The sequence below is a fragment of the Salvia miltiorrhiza genome, chromosome 3, assembly GCF_028751815.1.
Source record: "Salvia miltiorrhiza cultivar Shanhuang (shh) chromosome 3, IMPLAD_Smil_shh, whole genome shotgun sequence".
NCBI lineage: Eukaryota > Viridiplantae > Streptophyta > Magnoliopsida > Lamiales > Lamiaceae > Salvia > Salvia miltiorrhiza.
The window spans coordinates 54,237,609-54,260,201 of record NC_080389.1 but is presented as its reverse complement, the minus strand read 5'-3'; the positions used below and the strand labels follow the sequence as shown (position 1 = coordinate 54,260,201).

Sequence of the window (22,593 nt, the reverse complement as noted above, 5' to 3'; positions counted from 1 at the left end):
TGTAATCGAGAAAGTCAAAACGGATGATGTGTGGCAACTTCCCGAAAATGAATTCTGAACAACTTCTATTAATTTATCTCCCTTTCTTTTGTTATCACATTTTTTATTAGTTGAGAAGTGGATTTTGGTGAAAAACACGAAACAGGAGGCTGGGAAGTTATTTGGCGTATTAAAGCAGAAACATACAGTGGCATTAACAGTAAATTATCCCTAAATTCAAGGGTAGGTATTTCCTAATAAATTGGTCGACTTTTATTTACCTAAAAAGACAAAGAACAGGTCAGAGTTGAAAAGTTGGAATGGCTCCAACGTTAACTTTACAGCTTTAAATAATTAAACCCCATTTTTAAATTCAAAATATTTATCATTTTCCCAAAAATTACCTTTATTTTATATTCAAATTCATTAACTTTGTTATTTTTTAAATGCCACTTATTAAATTTCCAAGACGGACCTGAAACCATTTTCTCAACCATAATTAATACTTTGAATTTTGCAATTTAAATATTGCTTGCTACCTAATTAATTTTCAATATAGTAAAATTGATTCCTTTTTATTTCTTAATTTTCTCCTACTTTATTTTCTTCATCTACTTTTTCTTGCAAAAACCCTAATTTTTTCAGTGTCAATTTTTTCTTTTTTCCTGACATCAAAATTTTATTTTCCATTTCATCTCTGTAACTCTGTTTTTGCTCTGCAATGGCTTGGGTTATGCATTCATAATCTTAGAAAAGTCACAGTAAAACAGATTCTTCTTGCAGCAGAGCTCTGCTGTACTGTGTTGATCTCTGAATTAAAGATAACCTAATTGTTGTTTCTAGAGTTGCAGAGTACCTCAGCAGATTTTACGCATGCGTCATGTTTTGGTTTGTACAATTCTTCAAGTCTCTGCCTCTTGAAAGAATCTCGTGTTTGAATGTGATTTTTTCTGTTGGTCGAAGTGTTTGAGCTGCTAAAGATTTTACCTTTATTAATCTAGTGATTAGGGTTTAAGCATTTTGGAATTGTTTTTCAAGGGTTTAAGTTTGGTTAGTATATGAATGGAGGAAAAAGAAGGCATAAATGGTTCAGGGGTCACTGTAAGAGGTGATGAAGCCCCTCAGAGCTACAGGGTGGAGCCAAGAGTTGAAAATTCAGGCAACTTTGGTGGATCAGCCACTCCGCCGGCGCCGGCTCCGCCGCCAAGTGCGGCGGCATCCACGGCGGATGGTAAGAAGAAGAGGGGAAGGCCAAGAAAGTACGCGGCAGATGGCTCTATTGTGGCATTGTCGCCTATGCCGATATCGGCCTCGATTCCGCTCACCGGAGATTATCCGGCTTGGAAGCAGAGCGGAGGCCGGCCAGCTGACTCTTTCAAGAAGAAGCATAAGCTGGATTTTGCAAATGCAGGTAGCATTGCTTACCTTTTTATTGGTGACTGATATTGTTGGTTGTTACAAGTGTGAGTAGTTAGATCTAGTGGTGTTTGCTTTTTCCACATTTTTTTTGGGAGGTTAAAGTTGAATAGCATATTTAAAGAATCCAAATTTTGAATTGGGACCCCTTTGAGGATGTGGATTGTGGCAGTTTTGGTTGATGCTCTGAGCAAAATGCAATGGAATATTGTTGAGAATCATCCTTGTTTACCGGTGTTGTCTTTTTATATCTGATGTGACAAGACAGAGGATCTGTCTTTTACTCAATAATTGCTGTGTGCGCAAATGGAAAGAAATAATAAATGATAATGATGAGGAGATGATGTAACATGTGTGAATCTTACCTGAGATTCAGGTAATCCATATATGCTGTCTTAGAAGAGGTGGGATTATTGCAAGCGAGGAAAGAAGCCTAACTACGAAACAAATCTCAATATGATCCATTCCTTATTGTATGCAATGGTGTCGTGCTTGTGTATTTTCTAAGTTGGGACCTACTGCAAATTGAGCTAATAATGAAGAAGGGTGCAATGTTCTTACTCCTTTGGGACTTCCCTTGATTGCTGATATCACTGCAAACTACTCTGATGCATGATCAACTGGGAATTCTGTTGGATTTCAAAAATTGGGCTCATCGGCTAGTGAGGATTTGAACCATATTAATCACCCATAAAATTTTTGTACACTTTACTTAAGTAAATTCTTTGATTTATTGTAGGGAGTACTATGACATACCCAGTTGGTGGAAGTTTTACTCCTCACATGATAACTGTTAACTCTGGCGAGGTACTTCTAATTGTTCCCATGTTTATTATTTTATTTTATTTTATTTTATTTTTCTTTTGAATGTTTGCAGTACTAATTGTTGATGTTGAACATATAACTCCTGCTAAATTGATGAAATTCTGTAACTTAGGGTTCCATATAGCATTCATGTTAATCAGTTAATGGCATTGTCCTTTCTGGTGCACAGAAGTAGCTAACTGAGTTATAAGAACTGTAGAAAAGGGGTACACCGACAACTAAATTTAGCTTGATAAATTAGCTGAAAATTCTAAGGAATATACTGATATATATTTTTGCTCACATGTAATATATGTATCTTATCTCTAACTAATTCAGAGCACATGTCCTCTTTTGGTCTGTGTCTGTTCCCAACTTTCCATATATGTTGTGACTATTATTCTTCATCAAACATAAACTTATGTTTTTTACTATTTTAGTTTAACAGTGGCCATCTAAAGGTTTTTGGACAGCTGACATATCCTCTTTGGTCTATGGCACTATAAATGTTGGATCCCGTCCGCTGTTTCATCATTTAAATTCAGTACTATTTAGAACATCTTATAAAGGATTGAGTGTTTCTATATACTCCCAATGAGCATAACTACAAATATTGGAGTATGTCGAGTTATACTCATCCCTGTATTAGATGTTTTAAGAGTTGATATCCTTTATCAAACGTCTTTTCTGTGACTGCCCTGTGCCTATGAAGAAAACTTTAAACATTTATATTATGCTATTACTATTTTGTTAAATAGAGTTGAGTAACTGAATCATATAAGATACTCCCTCCGTCCACTAATTGTTGTCCTAGGGGAAGTGTTATTTACACTTCCCCTAGGACAACAATTAGTGGACGGAGGGAGTACAACTTAATGTTGGATGCTCAGACTGACTGCAAGTTATGCCATTCTGTCTTTGATACATTGCCTAGTTGAAAGAATCTAACCTTTTGTTTTTTCTATCGTGTCAGGATATCATGATGAAGATAATATCCTTTTCTCAACAAGTATCCCGAGCAATTTGCCTTCTGGCTGCCAATGGTGCTATCTCAAATGTCACCCTACGTCAACCAAATTCTTCTGGTGGTACTTTAACTTATGAGGTGAGAGGGTTTTACCTTCCTTATTAGATAGATAGGTAGATAAAGATACAGGGTTTTCATCTGATTCAGCTTCAAAAGTATAGGTGACGTGATGCAGTTTGAAGGATGGCCTTTTTAAATAATCCATTTGGTGTTTTGATATCATTTCCATGAATGTGTGGAAGGGTATATATATAAGAGGGGCTCAACCCTTTGCCTTTGACCATGGTTTTGGGTTAAGTTAGGACTCCCTAACTTATTTGCCTAATATTTGGTTGTATACTTCTGAGTTGTGAGGATCCCTAAATTATACTTTTGTGCTTTCTCTACAGGGTCGTTTTGAAATTCTCTCTCTGACGGGATCATTTATGCCTAGTGATAACGGAGTGACAAAAAGCAGATCAGGTGGGATGAGCGTCTCTCTGGCGGGCCCTGATGGCCGCGTATTGGGTGGAGGTCTAGCCGGCATGCTCGTCGCAGCAGGCCCTGTTCAGGTAAATGAAATTTCGTGAACATGCAACACTGTCTAGCTATAATTCGTTGTGCAAACACGTGCTTTTGCTTACTATTTGAATTAAAGTCAAGAACTGGCATTGTTTTCTGAAACTCTTTAAGTTCCAACAGATTGTGATTGGCAGCTTTCTTCCCGGTGGATCCCAACCAGAGCAAAAACCTAAGAAACCGAAATACGAGCAAACAATATCCTTCGGTGCCATCCCCGCTAACCCTGTTCCTGAAGCACCCTACGGCGGTCCAAAGCCGAATCTGACAACGTCCGTGTCCTTCCACGGTGACAATTTGGCATCAGTGAACTCCATACATGGTTCCAAGATGGCAGACCCTAGTCATAACGTTTCTTTTCCCGGAGACGATTCTAGAGAGCAAAGCCATGACTTGACATGCTGATCGCGTATGCGTTTTACTGTATTTGTATCTTAGGTTTTTAATGTGGTGTAGAAGTTTTAGGCTCACCTCTTCTGACCCCTGTTACAAAGTGGATTCAAGTAGAGCATGATTTGTCCGTTAAATTTTTCATAGGAACTAGGATTAGAAGGTTCTGTGGGTAGGGATTGATTGCCTTTGTTGTCTGTGGTGTGTAACTTGGTTGTATTATTGTTATTATTAAACTGGAATCATTACTTCTAGTTGAAGTTTCAAGACTTGAATTCTCCTTCTCACGTTTGTTCCAAGAGATTTTAACTCTCCCTTTTTCATATGGGAGATACTAAATGCATTATTATGTCTACGATAAAATGTTTAGCTTTATGATAAGCATGCGCGATAAGCTTTAATTGCTGAAATTGTTAAGAATTGGAACATTTGATTGTGTGGCAAGGAAAGTAGAAATTTGTGTGTGTGGTCCTCGAAAACTTTTTCTTTTAGGTCCTACCTTCATCATTTTGCTGCACATGCTTAGAATACCAAATTTTCGAATAATCATCGTATAAAAATATGAGTCCATATGCTTTAGTATGCACGCGCAACTAAATTTTGTATTCTCTGATGATGCTAAGTTAAATGACTATGAAATTAATCCTTTTCATTATGAATAAGAGCATAAAGTTGATTGACTCCTCTGTGAAATTAATCCTTTTCATTATAAATAAGAACATATCCATCGTTGCTCCAGCGGTGGGTTGAAGCCCCGCCGCTAGAGCCGCCTGTTGGCGAACCCACAAAGCTCGAGGCGAGTTCTAAATTTAGCGACGGGCACAAAGGCGATTTTGCAAGGCGGGCACGCGCCATCTATATATTATACTAAAGCAAAGTAGTCTGCATGAAAAATCCCTCCAAAACATTACTTTTCCCGCTCAAAATTAGGTACTTCCATGCAAATATTTTTTTTCTTTATTATTTCAATTACTTTCCGCATACACATTGAGTACATGTTCAGTTATTCCATAAAACTTTTCCCAAATCCGATGCAGAAATTTTTCAACTACCCAAATTAATGTTTTAACACTTTTGATCTTTTCAATTTTTTTCTTTCTCCACATACCATATTCTCTCTCTCCTACTCCGCGATAAATCAGAAATTAAAAGAAAATGTTGGTGTTAAATTTTCCTTCCCTCTTTCTTTGCTTTTTTGGTGTTATGTAATGTGGGTTTGGTTTTATTTCTAGGAAGATGTTTGAAGCAAATAAATTCCCACTTTTTCATAAATCAGGTAAAAAAAGCATCATAAATAACTTCCCATTCTATCTGTTTGCTTTTTTGGTGTTGTGTGATGTGGGTGCTGCTATGAAGATTTTTTATGCGAATAAATCAATTTCTCTTTAAATTGTATTATCTCTCTCTAGAAACACCCATCTGCAAATCGACGGAAGAGAGATAGAAATGAAAATAGACTTAGTTGCATTTCTTTATTTTAGAGAGAAAGAGCAGTAAATTGATGATAGGATGAGAGAGGTGATGAAGGATCGATAGTGTTTCTTAATGTTACTTTGTTCTTGTGGAAGTTTGCCGACTTTTATGCTAATTGAAATTTGTCTATATATTCATTGGGTAAATCTAGATAGAAGTAACTTCTTTTTTTCTCCCTTCTTATGTGATTAAGAATATTTAATTGCGATTTCTTGGGGAAATCTGGATAGAATTAATGTTTTTTGTTCTCCCTTCTTACGTGACACTATATTAAAATTGATAGTTTTAATATTTATTATTATTACTCACAATACATTTAAATATTTAACTATATTTAAATTTTAAATTAATTTACTAATTTCCATAAACCAAAAATATAGAACTAAAAGAAAAAATATGTTGCCCGTGCGAAAGCACGGGGCAACACTAGTGAGTTACATTAAAGCAGTCTATAAAGTGAAGTGAGTTTTCGGATTATCTTCCTCCCCCGAAATCGCTTTGCCCTAATTTCTCTATCCATTTCCTCGAAAACTAAGCATGGCAGCCGAAGCTCAAATTGGAGCCGGGTACGTTGAAGCGTATTGTCAAACCCATAGGGAATATTTAGCTATTGTGGAGGCCAAAGCCAATACAACTGCAGAATTAACCCAATTGAAGGCGGCGACATCTGACGCCGACATCAGAATGACAGATTTGGAAATGCGAAGAAAAGAGTGCGATAAAAGGAAGCGTGACCTTCAGAAGAAGATTGCGAGAACTGGAGTCGCGCTTGTAAGGAATGCGAACGATATTCCGATTCTTCTTCAGGGCCGGTCCTGAGAAAAATGAGGCCCTGAGCGAAATTATAAAAATGGGCCCTCAATATATTGAAAAATAAAATTTTCCATTACTTATAAAAAATGACTTTATCTAGCATTTTTAGTTGTATGTTATCTAAAATCTCTTAATCTATTTTTCTATACATAACTAGTATTACTCCCGTGCGATGCACGGTAAAAAAATTTATATTTTTTAGAATATTATATTTAGAAAATAAAATTCTATAAGTTACTTATATTATTATATAAAGTAGCTCTAATAAAGATAATAGCATTAAAATGAAGATAAAACCATCTTATAATTGGAGGATATAAAATGAATGATCAAGATCTTGACAAAACCTTTTTAACTAACGATTATTATTATTATCTATTTAAAAAATTTCCACCCAAATATCTAGATATTTTTCTTTCAAATTTTCTATTAGTTTTGAAAGGATTTTTGGAACTTTTAATTACTTTTTACTTATTTGCATTTCATAATATATATTTTTTTGAGGCGTTAATTGACTGTAAATTCACAAACTATTAGTTAATTTTGCTATTTTTTTCAACTATATAAAGTTAGGGTTAATTGCATCAAAATACCTGACATTTTCCCAAAATTTGGTTTTTTGACAAACTTTTTAATTGTAGCAAAAAATTTAGCTACGTTTCAATTTATTGCAATGTCCGTCCCGCGTATATTTTCGGCAAATTCATTCATTTTCGGCTAATTTATTTTAGCTACGTTTCAATTTATTGCAATGGATTTGAGACGACAATGTTTCATTACCCGACACGACATGCCACCTAAGCTTTACGGAGGTCCACCTGAGCATGGATTTGGCCGGAAATATACGCGGAACGGACATTGCAATAAATTGAAACGTAGCTAAAAATTTTGTCAAAAAACCAAATTTTGGAAAAAGGTCAGGTATTTTGATGCGATTAACCCATAAAGTTATAATATAAATACATAAACTTTAGCTCATTCTGAAATTTGCCTTGAATTTTAATTTCGTTCATACATGACAAAATTAAAGATGATATAATATATACACATTATATTAAAATAACTTATACAAAATTTCTACTGAAATATACACAGTACTAATAGCATATATATATATTATTTAATGAATATATAGTTTAATTTTAAAATTTCTATTTTGATAAAATTAACAAATACAACCTAGCAAAGATGAAATTTAAAATTTGTCATGATCAAGAATCATGACATTTTAAAATTTGTTTATTTTATTCTATTTTTTTTATATTTTTACTATATAGTATTATGTTTATATTTAAATTTTTTATTATAACAATTTCATGCAGTTACTAAGATTAAACTTATATTTTTTCATTTTAGAACTCTTTAGCTTAAAATATAAATTTGTAGATAAATAATTATATATATATATATAACTTCAAAATAGAATTTCTAATATGATTTACATTTATTAAATTTTTAGTACGTTTTTGTATTATTATTATTATTATTATTATTATTATTATTATTATTATTATTATTATTATTATTATTATTATTATTATTATTATTATTATTATTATCTAGAGTAGATTGATAAAAAAATAGAAAGAAAAATTTATTTTTAAAAATAGTAAGGTGATTTTTGGTAGGAAAACTAACTTACTATTTTTGAAAGTGATTGAGCTTTTATATATGTATATAGATATTGTCAAATCATTCAATCTCTCTATGATCTCAAATACGTTTTCAACAATTTTAAATTTAAGAAGCTCATTTTAGAACAATAAGTCAGTAACTGACATTGTCAACATAATTTTATATTTCGATTTGAACTTTGAAGTTTTAATATAATATAAATTTGATAATAAGTTATATTGCCTAATATTTTTTTAGTATATATAAAGTCTATAATTAATGAGATATATTTAAAATTTTGGGGCCTCAAAATTATGTTACAAAATTATCATCAAATTAATTAGAAATTGATTTTAAATTGAACTTTGATTTTTTGACAATAAATTATGTTATCTAATATTTTTTAGTATACATAAAGCCTATAATTAATAAGATATATTAAAAAAATTGGGCCCTCAATTTTTTGGGGCCCTGGGCCGTCGCCCATGCCCGCCCGCCCTCAGGGCCGGCCCTGTTCTTCTTGCTCTAAGAAATATTGGTGGCCTGCAAATTGTTCTTCAGGGTGAAACGCCGGAAATTAGGCAACAGATGGAGAACGATGGTCTTGCGCCAGTGTGAAGGTATTTCTTTGTCTTTTCTTGTATGTATATGACATTTAATTTTGTCCTTCAAGATTCTGTTTTCATCAATTTACCTGAGGCCCTGAACTATTTTGGGTCATACGGTTGAATTTGATCATAGTTTGAGGAGTTTGTAAATTTGTGTGCATTCTTAATTGTATTATTGGTGAATCATTTGCTATTATTTGGTAGTTTAAAAATTTAACATTAGTTTGGTTTGCGAGGAATTCTGTTTTTATACTCATATAATTCTTTGTTGAATTTTTAGGAGGACAAGAATGTGGCTCACCTTGATGCATATGGCTTTATTGATAGTGCAGGTTATCCAATGATCGTGGACTGTCTCTGCAGTTTTAATAGATAGGAGGAGTATGATTTTTTTTTTTTTTTTTTGATTGTGACTCTGTAGTTTTTGATTGTGACTCTGTATGATTCTCGTCCATGTGAATACAATCCCAAATTGATTTAAGCTAATCCGTCATTAAGCATCTTCTGACGATGCATTCTTACTAGTAATAATCATCCATATTTATGTATCATGAAATTAGTCATTCTGTTTTTTTAAAGATGTCTCAAAAATTCGGTTCGATTTATCAATTGGAATTTATTGAAATCATTCGCAGTAGGGGATGTTTCACAATTAAAAATACATTTTAGTTCTATATAAATGCACAATGATTTTTAGATAACTAGAACGATTTTATACAATGTAATTTTTTATCGCGAATGTTTCATCTTCAATGAATCTAGTCTTGTCTAACCTCAAATAAGATAAAGAGAAATGCTATGAAGTGATCGTATTTAACTATTTTTTAAATTATTATTGCGATTTAATTTAAACCGTGATATTATTATATTATACTACTATAATTTTATTTTTAATACTATTAATTAAAAAAAATCTTTTTATGAATTTATAAAATTATGATTAGTTGCACCCCACTGGATCGCCACTGTTAAAACATTACTTTAGTGGAATAATTTTATTTAATGTTTGTGAAAATAATGGGTGGAGTAACTAATAAGAGTAAAATAGAATGATTGTATATCTTTTACATAACATTAAATGTATTTTGTTAATGTGAATGAAAATTGAAGGTGGACTAATTTTGAATATACTAAAAGAAATAGGGGCTGTGTTACAAAATGCAGCGATTAGTTGATGCAGAAACAGAGATAGAAGAAGAATTATAGTGATAGTGATAGATGTATGTTATGTTATTGGAGTAAAGTAGCAGAATATGAATATCTATTCATCTTTTCTGCCTCCCAATGTCTGTTGGTTTTCTCGATGAATTCTTCCACTCTTTTTCTCAACTCATCTTCTTCTTCTTCTTCTTCCTCATCATCATCTTCTTCTTCTTCTTCTTCTTCTTCTTCTTCTTCTTCTTGGCTGTTAACCATATCTATGCTCACACACGATTCTTTCTCCTCACGCATCGCAATCGATTCCATTGGGCGATCATCATCAACAATGCTAGGCGTTTCATCAGAATGAGAGCTTGTTTTTGAGCTGCCAACTACAAGAATGGCGATTATCACATTGCAGAAGCAGAAAACTGCAAGGGAATTCGAAGCAGCCACGCTGATCAACTCAATCATCGAAACCAGCATCTTTTTTTTTTTCTTTTTCGTAATGGAAAAATCAAGAATGATTGAATAGAGAAGGTGAGGATTATTGTGATGTTTTTGTTGGGAGAGAGAGAGAACGGTTTTGGCGTTTATAAAGGCTTCTCATTTGAAGAAAAAAGTGTTGAGGAAGCTGCTTTTTCAGCAAAAGGTGTGGTGTTAAAGCTTTCGAATTTTATTTAATTTATTCAACAAATTAGTAATGAATGTTCCCCTCTAACTAAATTTGATGGCTCGAATAATTGTTTAATAGATTAATCAAAGTGTGCGCAACAAACCACATGCCCATTTCTCAGTTCCTATGCAGAATTTAATATTTTTAGTTTTATTTTTATTCTTATTTTTATTCTTATTTTTGACCTTATAGCTTTCATCGTGTCAAGTAAATCCAAGAAAGTGGAGTCTTGGATCTAGATGTGAACGCCGTTGACGCATCATTAAGATAATTCATTAAATTTGAAACAAGCTAATGTGTAATAGGAAATCACAAGATTATTAATTTATTATCCGTAGTTCAACATTTTTTTTCTCTACTTTCTATATCGAAAATTAGATTTTAACACTGAAGTTTATGGGTTAATTATTTAATTTTAAACCTGAATGATATTTTTAATGTTAGGTTATTTGTTGATTGGTCCAACTGATTTTTTATATTAGGATAGTACAGTTGACATTTGGGAGTCAATGAAATAATAAAATAAGGTGAAATCATAATGAACCAACTCATTATATGGATGCGCAATTTTTTTTTAAATACAAAATATATATCATATCATAAAAATAAATATATTACATCATACTCAAACCAATTATACGAAATATTCAATTAAATAGAACCCACATGACGCCAATGAAATTTCAATTAATAACCTCTTGCAAGAAAGAGATTTTAGTGCATCAATTTTACCATTTCAACTAAACTTCAAATTGATGGCATCTTTCGATGCATCATCGCCAAACACATGAAAACTGGCATAAATTAGCAGTGGTCATGGGTTCAACCAATGAAAAGAAGGGTTAAGTATCAGATTGTCCCCTATCGATGGTGTCCCTATGACTTTTAGCCCCCTAAAGTCAGGGGGGAGAGCTGCCCACTACCTTAACGTGGCTTTTTGGCACCAATTTCCCCTCCAGCCTTTCGATGGAGGCAGCTCTCCCCCTGACTTTAGGGGGCTAAACGCGAGGGGACCCCTATCGATAGGTGGGAAATTGGTGTCAAAAAGCCACGTTGAGGTAGTAGGCAGCTCTCCCCCTGACTTTAGGGGGCTAAAAGCCATAGGGAGTCAGGGACGCCATCGATAGGGGGCAATTTGATACTTAACCATGAAAAGAATAATATGATTATTGCCCGACACATAAATTGCTATATTATTTTAATTTGAAATATTTAATCAAGTAGAATATTTAATCAAGTGCTTATGAAGTTTTACGAAAATTCTTGATAAACCTTTCGATTTTGAAAAAACAGATAACTGTATAACTTCTAATTAATGCAAAAGATATGAATGAGAAATAAATATGAGATATTTTACTTAGGGCTGGGAATCGGGTCGGGTTCGGGTACCCTACCCGAAAAAATCGGGTACCCAAACCCGAAAATCCCCTAAACCCTATACCCGACCCCGACCCCGAAATTGAAATCGGGTACCCTAATACCCGACTCGGGTACCCGAGTCGGGTATTCGGGTACCCTAAATTACCCGATCTGTAGCAACTTTCAAATGATTTGTACAGAAACAGTGCAGAAGAAGAGGAAGAAGAAGATCTGTAGCAACTTTCAAATGATCTGTAGCAACTTTCAAATGATTTGAATCAAATCTGTACAGAATTTCATTTTTTTTGCTCAATTCTCAAACCAAGATAAAAAAAAGCATATCTGTTTATTTAAAAAAAAAAAGAGGAAGAAGAAGAAGCAGCAGCGCCTGTTGGAGCTCGGAGGCGGTGCGGCTGCTGCGGGGCGAAGTCGTAGGCGGCGGCGGAACGACGGGAACGACTGGCGAGGGTCGCAGACTGGGGAGGCGGAACGGCTGCAGGGGCGAGGGGCTGGGATGACTGGCGCCGACGCCGGGCTGGCGAGGGGCGAGGGGTGACGGCGAGTGGGGCGGTCGGGGCTGGACTCTGGAGTGAGAGCCGAGAGGCGAGAGGTTAGGGCTGAGAGTTTGGGAATTGATTTGGGTTACTTAGGGCTGGGATTGGGGATTACTTGGGGCTGGGGGTTACTTTGAAATGGGAACGGGCCGAACGGCAGTGGGCTGGGATTGGGAGCAATTTAAAATATATTAATTAAAAAATCGGGTAATTCGGGTATACTCGATACCCGATCTTTTCACGCCTTAAATACCCGACTCCGACCCCGACCCCGATCCCAAATTTTTCGGGTATAGGGTACCCGATACCCGATTTTTTCGGGTCGGGTATCGGGTACCCGATTACCCGATCCCGAAATTCCCAGCCCTAATTTTACTCATAGAGAGCTTTCAATAAGATCCCTTAAAAAATCAATTCTTGATATTGATTAAGACTTTTTTTTAGTGGACCTTTGACCTCAAATATCAAATACTTAACCAATGAACCAATACAACAACTTTTATGGTTTATTTAGTGTTATGCTTCCTTCATTCATGAAAGAACTTATTAGGAGGGAGTGACACGGATTTAAAAAAAATTATTAGGAGTATTGAAAGTGAAGAAAAGATTGTTTAGTGTATTGGGAATAGTAAAAATATATTTTAATTAGTATTGAGAGTAGTGGAAAAGTGAAAAGTAAAAATAAATGAGATGTTTATAAGTGATAGAATATAAATAAAAAATAGATACTGATAAGTTATTTTAAAATTGCTACTTATGTCCGGAATTCCTATTCTTGTTTGACGCATAATAATGATCTTTCTAAAAAAATTTGATTAGTTTTGACTTCATCTACATGTCCGGAATTCCTACTCTCGTACTTTATCTACATTTTCTTAATTTGTGTTTTTTTTTTGGAATGTTATTATTGATACTGAGGGAATTTTGAAGACCACCACAATATTGACTACTGAGGGAATTTTGAAGACCACCACAATATTGACTTAGAGGGTGTTTGGCTAAGCTTATTTTAAAAAGCTTATAAGATGTTCAAGAGCTTATAAGTTATAATTTCTTAAGAGCTTATAAGTTGTCAAAGTGTTTGAATAATTGAGATTATAAGCTAGAGAGAGAATTTTTGTTAGAGAGAGAGAATTTTTGTTGCTAGAGAGAGAAAATATGTTTTTAAAGAGAGAAAATCGAAGAGAAATGAACTTAAATGATTTATGATGAAAATAATAAATTACATTTGAAAAATGATTGTTGCATATAAGATTATAAAAAAATAAGTTGGGGTAGAATAACTTATTTTTTGGAGAGCTTATAAGCTCTTGAAACTTATTTTTAGAGCTTATAAACTGTTTAAGAACTTATTTTTCCAAACACTTTGAAGGAGCTTATAAGCTCAGCCAAACACCCTCTTAGTGTTGTGTAGATTTTCAAAATAATTCATTCTCGGTACATGGAATGCAACAGCATGCTGCTTATAACCCTAAATCCAAAAGATATATAAAGATTCGCATCGCAAGAGCGTTTCAAATAAGTTTTGACCTCCCAAATGCTGCCACTCTTGCGCAGCAGCCAATACAAAACTGGGATACATAACATTACATAACATAACATAACATAACATAACATAACATAACATAGGTCAACAACAAAATTTAATCAATATGGGGAACAAAAGTTGTAGTGATAAGGTAGAGTTTACTTAGTTGGCATCTACCAACTCCACATCAAACACTAGCCATGAATTGGGAGGTATTGCTGGAGGACATCCTTTGGCACCATAGCTGCATATCACAACACCAAAGGAATGATTATAAATTCAGCTATTAACAAGAAGTTTATAGAAATCTAATTTGCAGCACACAGTCACCAAACCTTCCATTTCATTACAAGTCAATAAAAAAGTAGGACTAAGATACCATACCCCATAGCTGGAGGGATCGTAAGTCTTCGTTTGTCCCCTACGCGCATGCCTGCTCATTCAAATAAATTTAGTTCATTACATAATTGAAACAGGAAAACAGTTTCATAAATTTGTGCATTCATTTAACGTAGTAGTAATTACCATTTACACCAACATCCCATCCCTTAATAACTTGGCCAATACCTGCACCGTGATGAACATTGTTAACACAGAAAAAGGTAGATAACAAAGTTTAGTATACATTACAAATTTTCTTAAGAGATAGTGTACCTAGGCGAAACTTAAAGGGTGCTGTTCCAACGTTTGAGTCAAAAATCTTGCCATTCTTCTTCAGCTTGCCAATGTAATGGACACCAACCTGCACATATAAAACAGATCAGAATGTCATGAAACACGGAATAATTGGCAATCGCAATGAACAGCATGTGCATATATTTTAGGTGCAGAGTTATTTTCATACAGCAGAAAAAAGGTGCCAATTCACCTTTTTCCCTGGAGAAGCTCTTTTTCCATCAGGTCTACCCATTACCAACTCCTCTATTACCAGACCATTCGGGAATGTCCTCACTTGTAGTGATTTAGATGCGTCTCCTTTCTCTTGTTTCTCCAAGTTAGATTCATTTTTATCTGCTACTTTTTTCTCCGCACTCGGGGTTGGTGTATTTTCTTGCAGTTTATTCTGTTTCTTCTTTTTCTTGTCTTTCTTCCTATAACAATTATAACAGAGATACCATCAAGATTCAAGACCAAGTAAATACATCAAAATAAAAATATGATATAAATATTTACATCAAAGAATGAAAGATGAATTGCTCAGTAAAAAGCACACAAGTCTTTCATCTCAGGAACTCAAAACACAAGTTCAGCAGCTAATTATAGGATCGATGAAGGAATTCAGAAGAGAATCGATAGCTGCATGACAATTAATGCAGCAGTATCAATCTAAAAATAGCTAAAGTTGGAAACTATGTGTCAACTGATGCATGTCCCTATTGTTTAGTGTAAATTCAAGAATCTAATAACGAATGCAATTTCGATAAACTTAAAACGTACTTGACTTTAGACAAATAATATGCACCTATATCTCAAACAATGAATGCAATGTTTCTCTGAAACATCAAGAGTTAACAAGGAGAATCTCACTTTTCAGAAGATGGCTTGAGATCATTTCCAGCTTCAGCAACTGGAGACTCTTTCATACCATCAGAATCTGGTTTTTCATTTTCCAGAGAGCTGTCTAATTTCTGTACTACCTTTTTCTTCTTGTTCTTCTTTTGTTTAACTTCATTTGTGGTGGTGTCAGGTTGGGCAGAAGAACTGTGTGGTTCAATGTCACTGCAGATATGCAAAAGAAATGTGGGAATTTGAATCATCAACCAATTTTTCAGCCACATACAGCAAAAGTAGATCAACATAAAAAGCTGTCAAATATGTCCTAAAAGGAAAACCATCTCAATCCTAAACAGTAGCAGTACATTAACACTAGTTTAGCTAATGCAGTAGCTTGAAATTTAGTCAACCTTGCAGGTTGTTCATCTTGGTTCACAGCACCACTCTTTCTTTTCAAGTTTCTCCCAGAAGCAGCATCAGTTTTTTCACTCTTGTTCTGGGATTTCTTGCCACTACTTTCTTGTTTAGTTTTCTCTAGGTTTGCTTCAGATTTTTTATCATGCGCAGGTACAGGAAAACCATCTTCATCTTCACTTTCAAGGACGGGAACACTAGTTCCAGCCTTGGGAACAATCTGGCTATTGGAGTTTTCATTCCCATCAGTTTTCTTCTTCTTCACTCGTTTAGACATACCATTCTCATTGGTAGGCTTTCCATCGTCCACTATCTCTTCAATTTTCACTATCATGATTAACAGAACACAGAAGAAAAATCAGTAAACTGAGGCAATTTTTTTAGAAAGATCATTATTATGCGTCAAACAAGAATAGGAATTCCGGACATAAGTAGCAATTTTGAAACATATGTATTCTGCCATCAGAGTCAAAACTTCTCCATGTAAAGGTTCAACCTCGGGTGAACATTTGAGATCAAATAGAATGAAAGACTGAGTAGTGTACGGAGCTCCTTCACCCTAGAGTATGTAACAGGCAAAATGTTATATGGCCCTTGAAATTCTAATGCAAGATGCAAATAACAGATGTAGCATTTAACATTTCTTTGAATATAGACTTTTCTACTTCTCGGCCATCTTGTTTCACAAGCACAAGTGGACCAACTTGGTCCGACACCCCCATGCACTTTAACCCTACAACCAGGGGCGGAGCAAGGGGAGCTGTGCTGAGCTCAAGCACCACCCCCTAGAGAAAGAAAATGTTTTTTTCAGAAATGTTTTTGTATTAGCACCCTTATAGTCGAAATGTTTTCAATTTTAGCTCCCTTCGGGCTATATTTCTGACTCCACCCCTGCCTACAACAGACCCTGAAGACTGAAAAATCATGAAACCCAAAGCACAACCACGGCCTAGCTAAACTATTTTTGTCATGTGAAACTTCCTAGATCAGAATTGCAATTCAGCCGCTAGGTGCAGGTATATGTCAAATCATTATGAACAAATAACCATTCATTCTCAATTATCAGAGAACGTATGATCTCACCCAGAGCATACTTAATTTGAATATTCTATAAAAAAATACCTCCACTGTTGGGAACAGGTGAATGAGGGTACCCGCAGCAGAGGTCATCCTCGGACAAGTCCTCATCGTCTTCTTCATCTTCAGAATCATAGTCAGCATCTTCCTCATCTTCAGAACCAATCCCCATTGCATCATCCTCATACAGACCGCTTCACAAGTTAAAGAATACAGAAAAAACACAAATAAAAACAAAAAGAAATGAAATCAAATAATGCAATGCAACTTCCTTTTTCTCGCACAACCAGTTAGCCTGTTTCATTCGGAGCAAGAAAAGGGACAAAACTGATACTATACCACCAAACACAGAGAGTTTAATTAATTTGGCCACAACGGTGAAAGGATACCATCCATAATCATCTTCATCATCCTCGTCATCAGATTCATCACCATAAAAGAAACCAGAGAGATGCACACTCTGAGGGCCAATGATAGAGAAGGTGACTTTTTCGTCTTCCTCGAACTCAAGGTTTAATGGGCATGTCTCGAGTCTATCAGGCAACAAGGAGCACAGGTATATCGGCTTTTTATCTCCCACTTCACACTGTAATATGCTCTTCTTAGTCGATGACCCCGAACCTAATGTCGCCTGAAAACAAATCAAGCAAAAATTCAAACCGGATAATCATCTTGCACCATGAAAATTTTCAACTTATTAATACAAATGGAACTCAACCCATTCCAATACTTAAATACATTTTCTGCAAAAACAAATTCATTGGTAAAACTACTGTAAACTTTCAAACTCGACAAACCTGAGTTACATGAAGCCTTCCTTTCTCCTCGTCAGACAAAATGTACGGTTTGCCTGGTTTTACTTCAATCCCTGATCATTTTTATAAAATAAAAAAAATCAAGGAAACAAATATGTGAAGGTGAGTAGATTGTATATATAAAGCTGAGAATAGATTCTCACAAGTTGAACGATGAAATTGAAAAAAAAAAATGAATTCAGTAAGCGTTTACCCCAGAAAGCCATTGCTGTGGCTCAATTCAAATGCCGGTTGCGGTATTGTGTAAAACCTCAAGAGGGCAAAAAAGTGTGTTCACAGCGCTCTTAAACCCTAACACGGAATTTCTTTTTTCTTTTTTTTTTCTGTTGAAAAGCAATAAAATGAATGTGGGGCCGTAGACACCAGCAGATAAAGTAATAATTTCTCTTTTGGATTAATAATTAGGGGCGTTTACTTTAGTCTCCGTAGATAAAAAAAAATGAGGCAAAATGGAAAGTACCCCTTTTCAAAGACAAAAATAAAAATGTACCCACCCTTTACCAAACATATAAAATCTACCCATTTAAGATAATAATACCCATATGCACATTCTGGTGTATTGCTCGCCAACAAACAAACGAGCACGTCGAGTGCGTCGAGCAATATACACTTCAACCTTTGAACAAATGATTCTCTAAAATTCATTATAATCATTTATGTTTTTAAACAGTAAACAGGCCCAACATGCTTCCGTAAACACTTCGAAATAATTCTTAAATTAAACCAACATTATACCTTCGTCGACTGGTCTTCTTCAGGAGTCGGTCTTGTTGCGTTTTACGGCTCGTCTGCCCCCCCCGGCACGCACCAACCACACACTCGCAAGAGATGGTTGCAACCCTTCTCCTTCACTAAGTGCCGACTAAATAATATGTTGGAAAAATAAAGAAAATATTTTTACTCAACCCGGAATAGTTGGACAAAAACAAAGCGTTTATAGATGAATTATATAATAATTAATTTTATTTCATAAAAACTCCCCAAGGGAGGAGACAAACTTGTTTTAGCTACTCATAGTAGCCAATACTTGTGTACATAAAATAAAAAGAAGCTAAAACTAAAACGAAAAACTTTGAAAACAAAATTAAAATTACAAAGATAATTTCTAGAGAGAGGAAGTGGTGTGTGAAAATGGGTGTGAATTTTCTGATGATCTTCTTCTCTCCAGCACTTCGGTTTATATAGAGGTTTGATCCCCTCTATAATTGCTTGGTTGTTGGCCTTGGATTCCATCTTCGTGGCCAGCTTGCTTGAATATGACATCCACCTTCTTTTGTCGGCCTTGATTGCCGACACTTGTTAGTGGCATCACATGGTGCTGGACCCTTGCTTTATCGCCTTGTGATAATGCTGGTAGGGGCCGGCTGCTTTTCTTTCCACTCACTTTTGTCCTGGAGCGTTTTGGTGAGTGGTCCTCCTGTTCTTCCACCCACTTTTGTCGTTTCTTTTGTGGGTGCGATCCTTGCTGTGAATCACATGATTCACTGAGTTTTGTCGGCCACCTTACTTTTTTGGTGCCCGAGGTGTCCTTCCCTTTGGAGTCTGATGCTTGTCATGTTCATCAGACCGAAACCTCCTTTTATCCGGCTTTGGAAAGAATCCCTTGCCGAATTCTGGCTCCTTCTGCGATGAGCATTGGTCGCAGATTTTATCGTTCCAATGGCCTAGATGAGCCATATTGCAAAACTTGCGACGAGTCTCCTGGCTCCCCGCAATCCTGTTCTTCCAAATCATTTGCCGTTTCTTCTCGAAGGATTCTTCGGCAAAAGGAGTTGTTGTTCCTGTCATTGTATTAACTAGGAACGTTCCCAGATCCGAGCTTTGATAGAACTTGAATCTGGACTTCATTTTGTCCATCTCTGTGAGACAGACCCATAGACCCCATGCTCGTCTAGTGGAGATTTGATCCTCCGTGAAAATTGAGACGATTGCGGCCTGGAAGTCGGGAACTTTGATCCTGTTAAGGGCTCCCGTATCAGGTCTCCGAAGCTTAATGAAGTGGAAAGCTTCACGGATTCCTTTTCCGACTGGCTCTGGTGCTGCACTGAAACAGTACAATTCCAAAACATCTCCCCTTTTGAGGGACTCGTTGTTCTCCCATGTGTCGAACACCGTTTTCTGGATCCATTTTGGTAGACCCTTGATTTCGGTGAAGGCAGGGGCGGTGGTATAAACTGAGGCCAATGCCCCGAACTCATACCATTCCTTGACATCGTTTGGATTGGCTCCTGGAGTCGTCCAAACCCTTGGATATTTTCCGGCAACATCAACCCGACAATTTCCCGGATTAATGCCCTTCCTTATGAGAAGTTTCTCCCATCTGTCCTGGTACATCTGCCAAGAAAGAGAAATTTCAATAAAGTCAGTATCAACCTTAACTTGGCCTGTCATGGGCCTAAGATTGATCTCTCCCTCTTTTACCCCAGAGGTGGAGGGTTGACATGTTGATTCAGGGTGTGACCCCTTAACAACATCTTTTCCTCGAGAGTCTGGCTGTAAAACCATTGTCTCAGGACTTGTGCTAGGGGTACTTGAATCCCCTGCTACAGGTAATCCGCCCTGTACGGAAAGCATTGCTTTAGCCCGATTTTCACGGACAGCGCGCAAGAGCGGCTTGTTGGTTGCTTCCTGAAGATTGAACATCTTCATGAAGCAGACATCGATTTGGCTAGATACTTTGGTTTCGTCAGCCGCTTGTATCTTTCCTGCCTGTTTGGTATGTAGCACACACTTGTGCCACTCTTGTTGTAGCAGCTCTAAGCTTTCAAAGAGCTGCCCCTGTATCACCTCGATGGCCTCCACTTCAGGGAGCTCCATCCCTTGTAAGGAAATCTGCAAGAACATTCTGATCAGATTTCAAAACGACAATATCATAATCATAATATTGGCATTCTGCTTGCCATCTAATCAATCTAGCCTTTTCAGGTTTAGATTCAATCTTTTTAGTTAAGAAAGCTTTAACGTTAGTGTTATCTACTTTCAAAACAAATTTTTTAGCAAGTAAGAATAGCGGCCATTTTTTGAACGCCTTCCTGACTGCAAAAAACTCTTTCTCGTTTATGTGCCATCGCACAGCCTCGTCGTTGGAGAAAAGACCGCTACAGTATCTGCAAGGTTCTTCTCCATAAGGGGTGATCTTTGTGAGCACTGCTGCCCACCATGAATCACTCGCGTCGGTGTAGAGGACCAAGTCATCCTCGTCTTGTGGTATTGAAAGTTTCGGGAGATTTTTGCAAATCTCTTTCAACTTCTTCATACCCTCCCGATGCTCCTCTTTCCATATGAATGGAACATCTTTTTTCAGTAGTGGACTGAAAATCTTTCTGTGTTCTGCAAGGTTTTTGATAAACATCCCTGCAAAATTGACAACTCCGAGAAAGCTTTGGAGCTGTTTTTTCTCCTTGAGATCCTCCGGAAATCCCTGGACTTTTTCCACAATATGATCTTGTAGAATTATTCCAGATTCATCGATCTCAATCCCCAGAAACTCCATCTTCTGGGTGGCTATGACTGCCTTCTTTTCAGACAGCACTAGTCCTTCTTGTTGACAAACATCCGCAAAGATCTCCAGATGCCTGACATGTTCATGAATGTTTTTTGATGCAATGAGAATGTCATCAATATAAACAAACATAAACGAAGAATAATCTTTGAAGAGATTATCCATCTTCCTTTGGAATATCTGAGGCGCGTTGGCTAGCCCCATTGGCATGACATTCCAGACATAATGTCCTTGAGGAGTTGAGAAGGCTGTGAACTTCTTACTTCCTTCCTCCATGCGAATCTGGTAGAAACCTGATTTGCAATCGAACTTTGAGAATACCCTTGCACTTCTGATGCAGTTGATAAGGTGTTCTCTGCTTGGGATGAAATATCCATCGAACTCAAGAATGTCATTAATCCCTTTATAATTAATGACCAATCTTGGCTTTCCTCGCTTGATCTCCCCATGATTTCTCACCAGAAATCCAGGACTGCTGTAGGGTGATCTTCCTTCTTCGATCAGCTTTAAATCAAGATGTTCCTTGATTATACTCATCATATCCTGTTGATCTCGAGGGTTCATCAGGATAGGTCTGAACCTTACGAACTCATGCTCCTTTCCAGTTTTGACTTTCAAGGTTGCTCTGAGCTGGTTCTTGTCCCACCATGCCAAAGGATCCTCGTGGTAACACTTCTGGATTCTCCTTTTGACGTCGGCTATGGACACCTATTCTTCCTCCTTGATATCTTTGTGTGATATCAGAGAGACTTTGAGGATTTGAATTTCTTCCTCGGAGAGATCTGGGAATCCCTCTGTTCTGCATTTGAGCAAAACTTCTCCGAATCTCCGTTGATCCTTCATTTGTGGTCGCCGGAGTCTGCCATCATCACCACGCTTGCTGCGGAATTTAATTGGCATTGATCTATGAAAATGTAATACCCCGTTTCCCTGAGTTAAATTTAGAATTTATTTTCGAAATTTAGAAGTAAGATGATTCACGCCGGATATAAAGAAAATGAATTTATTTTAATTCCAACAAACGATTTGCAAATTTTTTTTCAGTCATTTAAATTCTTATGCATTTCATATTTATTTTAATTTAGTATTCAAGCATTTTCACGAGCTTTTAGTTAGCAAACTCTGAAGAATTATTACAATTTTCATAGTACAACCCGAAAGATTTTTTTTATTTTATTTTACTTTCCTTCACCTACTCTTCCACACCCACCTACTTTCTCCACCTTTCCTCCCACTTTCAGCTACTCCCACCATCTAAAGTAGAGATTCCTCCACCTTTCCTCCCACTTTCAGCTACTCCCACCCATCTAAAGTAGAGATCAATCACCACTTCATTTCTCTCCACTTCCTTT

At 36.2% G+C, this 22,593-nt stretch overlaps 3 protein-coding genes across 6 annotated transcripts; 1 reads left to right on the top strand and 2 right to left on the bottom strand.

Moving 5' to 3' along the window:
• The first annotated feature begins 287 nt into the window (after positions 1–287).
• On the top strand, positions 288–4,449 carry LOC131014442 (AT-hook motif nuclear-localized protein 1). The gene is made up of 5 exons (XM_057942420.1): positions 288–1,390; positions 2,135–2,202; positions 3,173–3,304; positions 3,616–3,777; positions 3,908–4,449. Exons 1-5 carry the CDS (start codon positions 1,042–1,044, stop codon positions 4,187–4,189), a joined length of 993 nt encoding a protein of 330 aa, XP_057798403.1. The 5' UTR covers positions 288–1,041; the 3' UTR covers positions 4,190–4,449.
• A 5,329-nt stretch (positions 4,450–9,778) lies between these two features.
• Positions 9,779–10,491, bottom strand: LOC131014441 (uncharacterized). Its single transcript, XM_057942419.1, has one exon. The coding sequence runs from the start codon at positions 10,306–10,308 to the stop codon at positions 9,913–9,915; it is 396 nt and encodes a 131-aa protein (XP_057798402.1). The 5' UTR covers positions 10,309–10,491; the 3' UTR covers positions 9,779–9,912.
• Positions 10,492–13,874: 3,383 nt separating this feature from the next.
• Positions 13,875–18,083, bottom strand: LOC131014440 (peptidyl-prolyl cis-trans isomerase FKBP53). Of its 4 annotated transcripts, none has more exons than XR_009098212.1 (12): positions 17,933–18,083; positions 17,722–17,792; positions 17,314–17,555; positions 16,970–17,118; positions 15,844–16,174; positions 15,467–15,658; positions 14,808–15,030; positions 14,594–14,681; positions 14,465–14,506; positions 14,324–14,372; positions 14,029–14,183; positions 13,875–13,998 (listed from the first exon to the last, which is right to left on the bottom strand). XR_009098212.1 is itself a non-coding variant. In XM_057942418.1 (11 exons), the coding sequence occupies exons 1-11, from the start codon at positions 17,943–17,945 to the stop codon at positions 14,102–14,104; spliced, it is 1,482 nt and encodes a 493-aa protein (XP_057798401.1). In that variant the 5' UTR covers positions 17,946–18,083; the 3' UTR covers positions 13,875–14,101. The 4 variants fall into 4 exon arrangements, 1 of the variants encoding a protein (XP_057798401.1); XR_009098215.1 differs by having other exon boundaries at positions 14,034–14,183; XR_009098213.1 differs by having other exon boundaries at positions 14,039–14,183.
• Between the last annotated feature and the right edge of the window lie 4,510 nt (positions 18,084–22,593).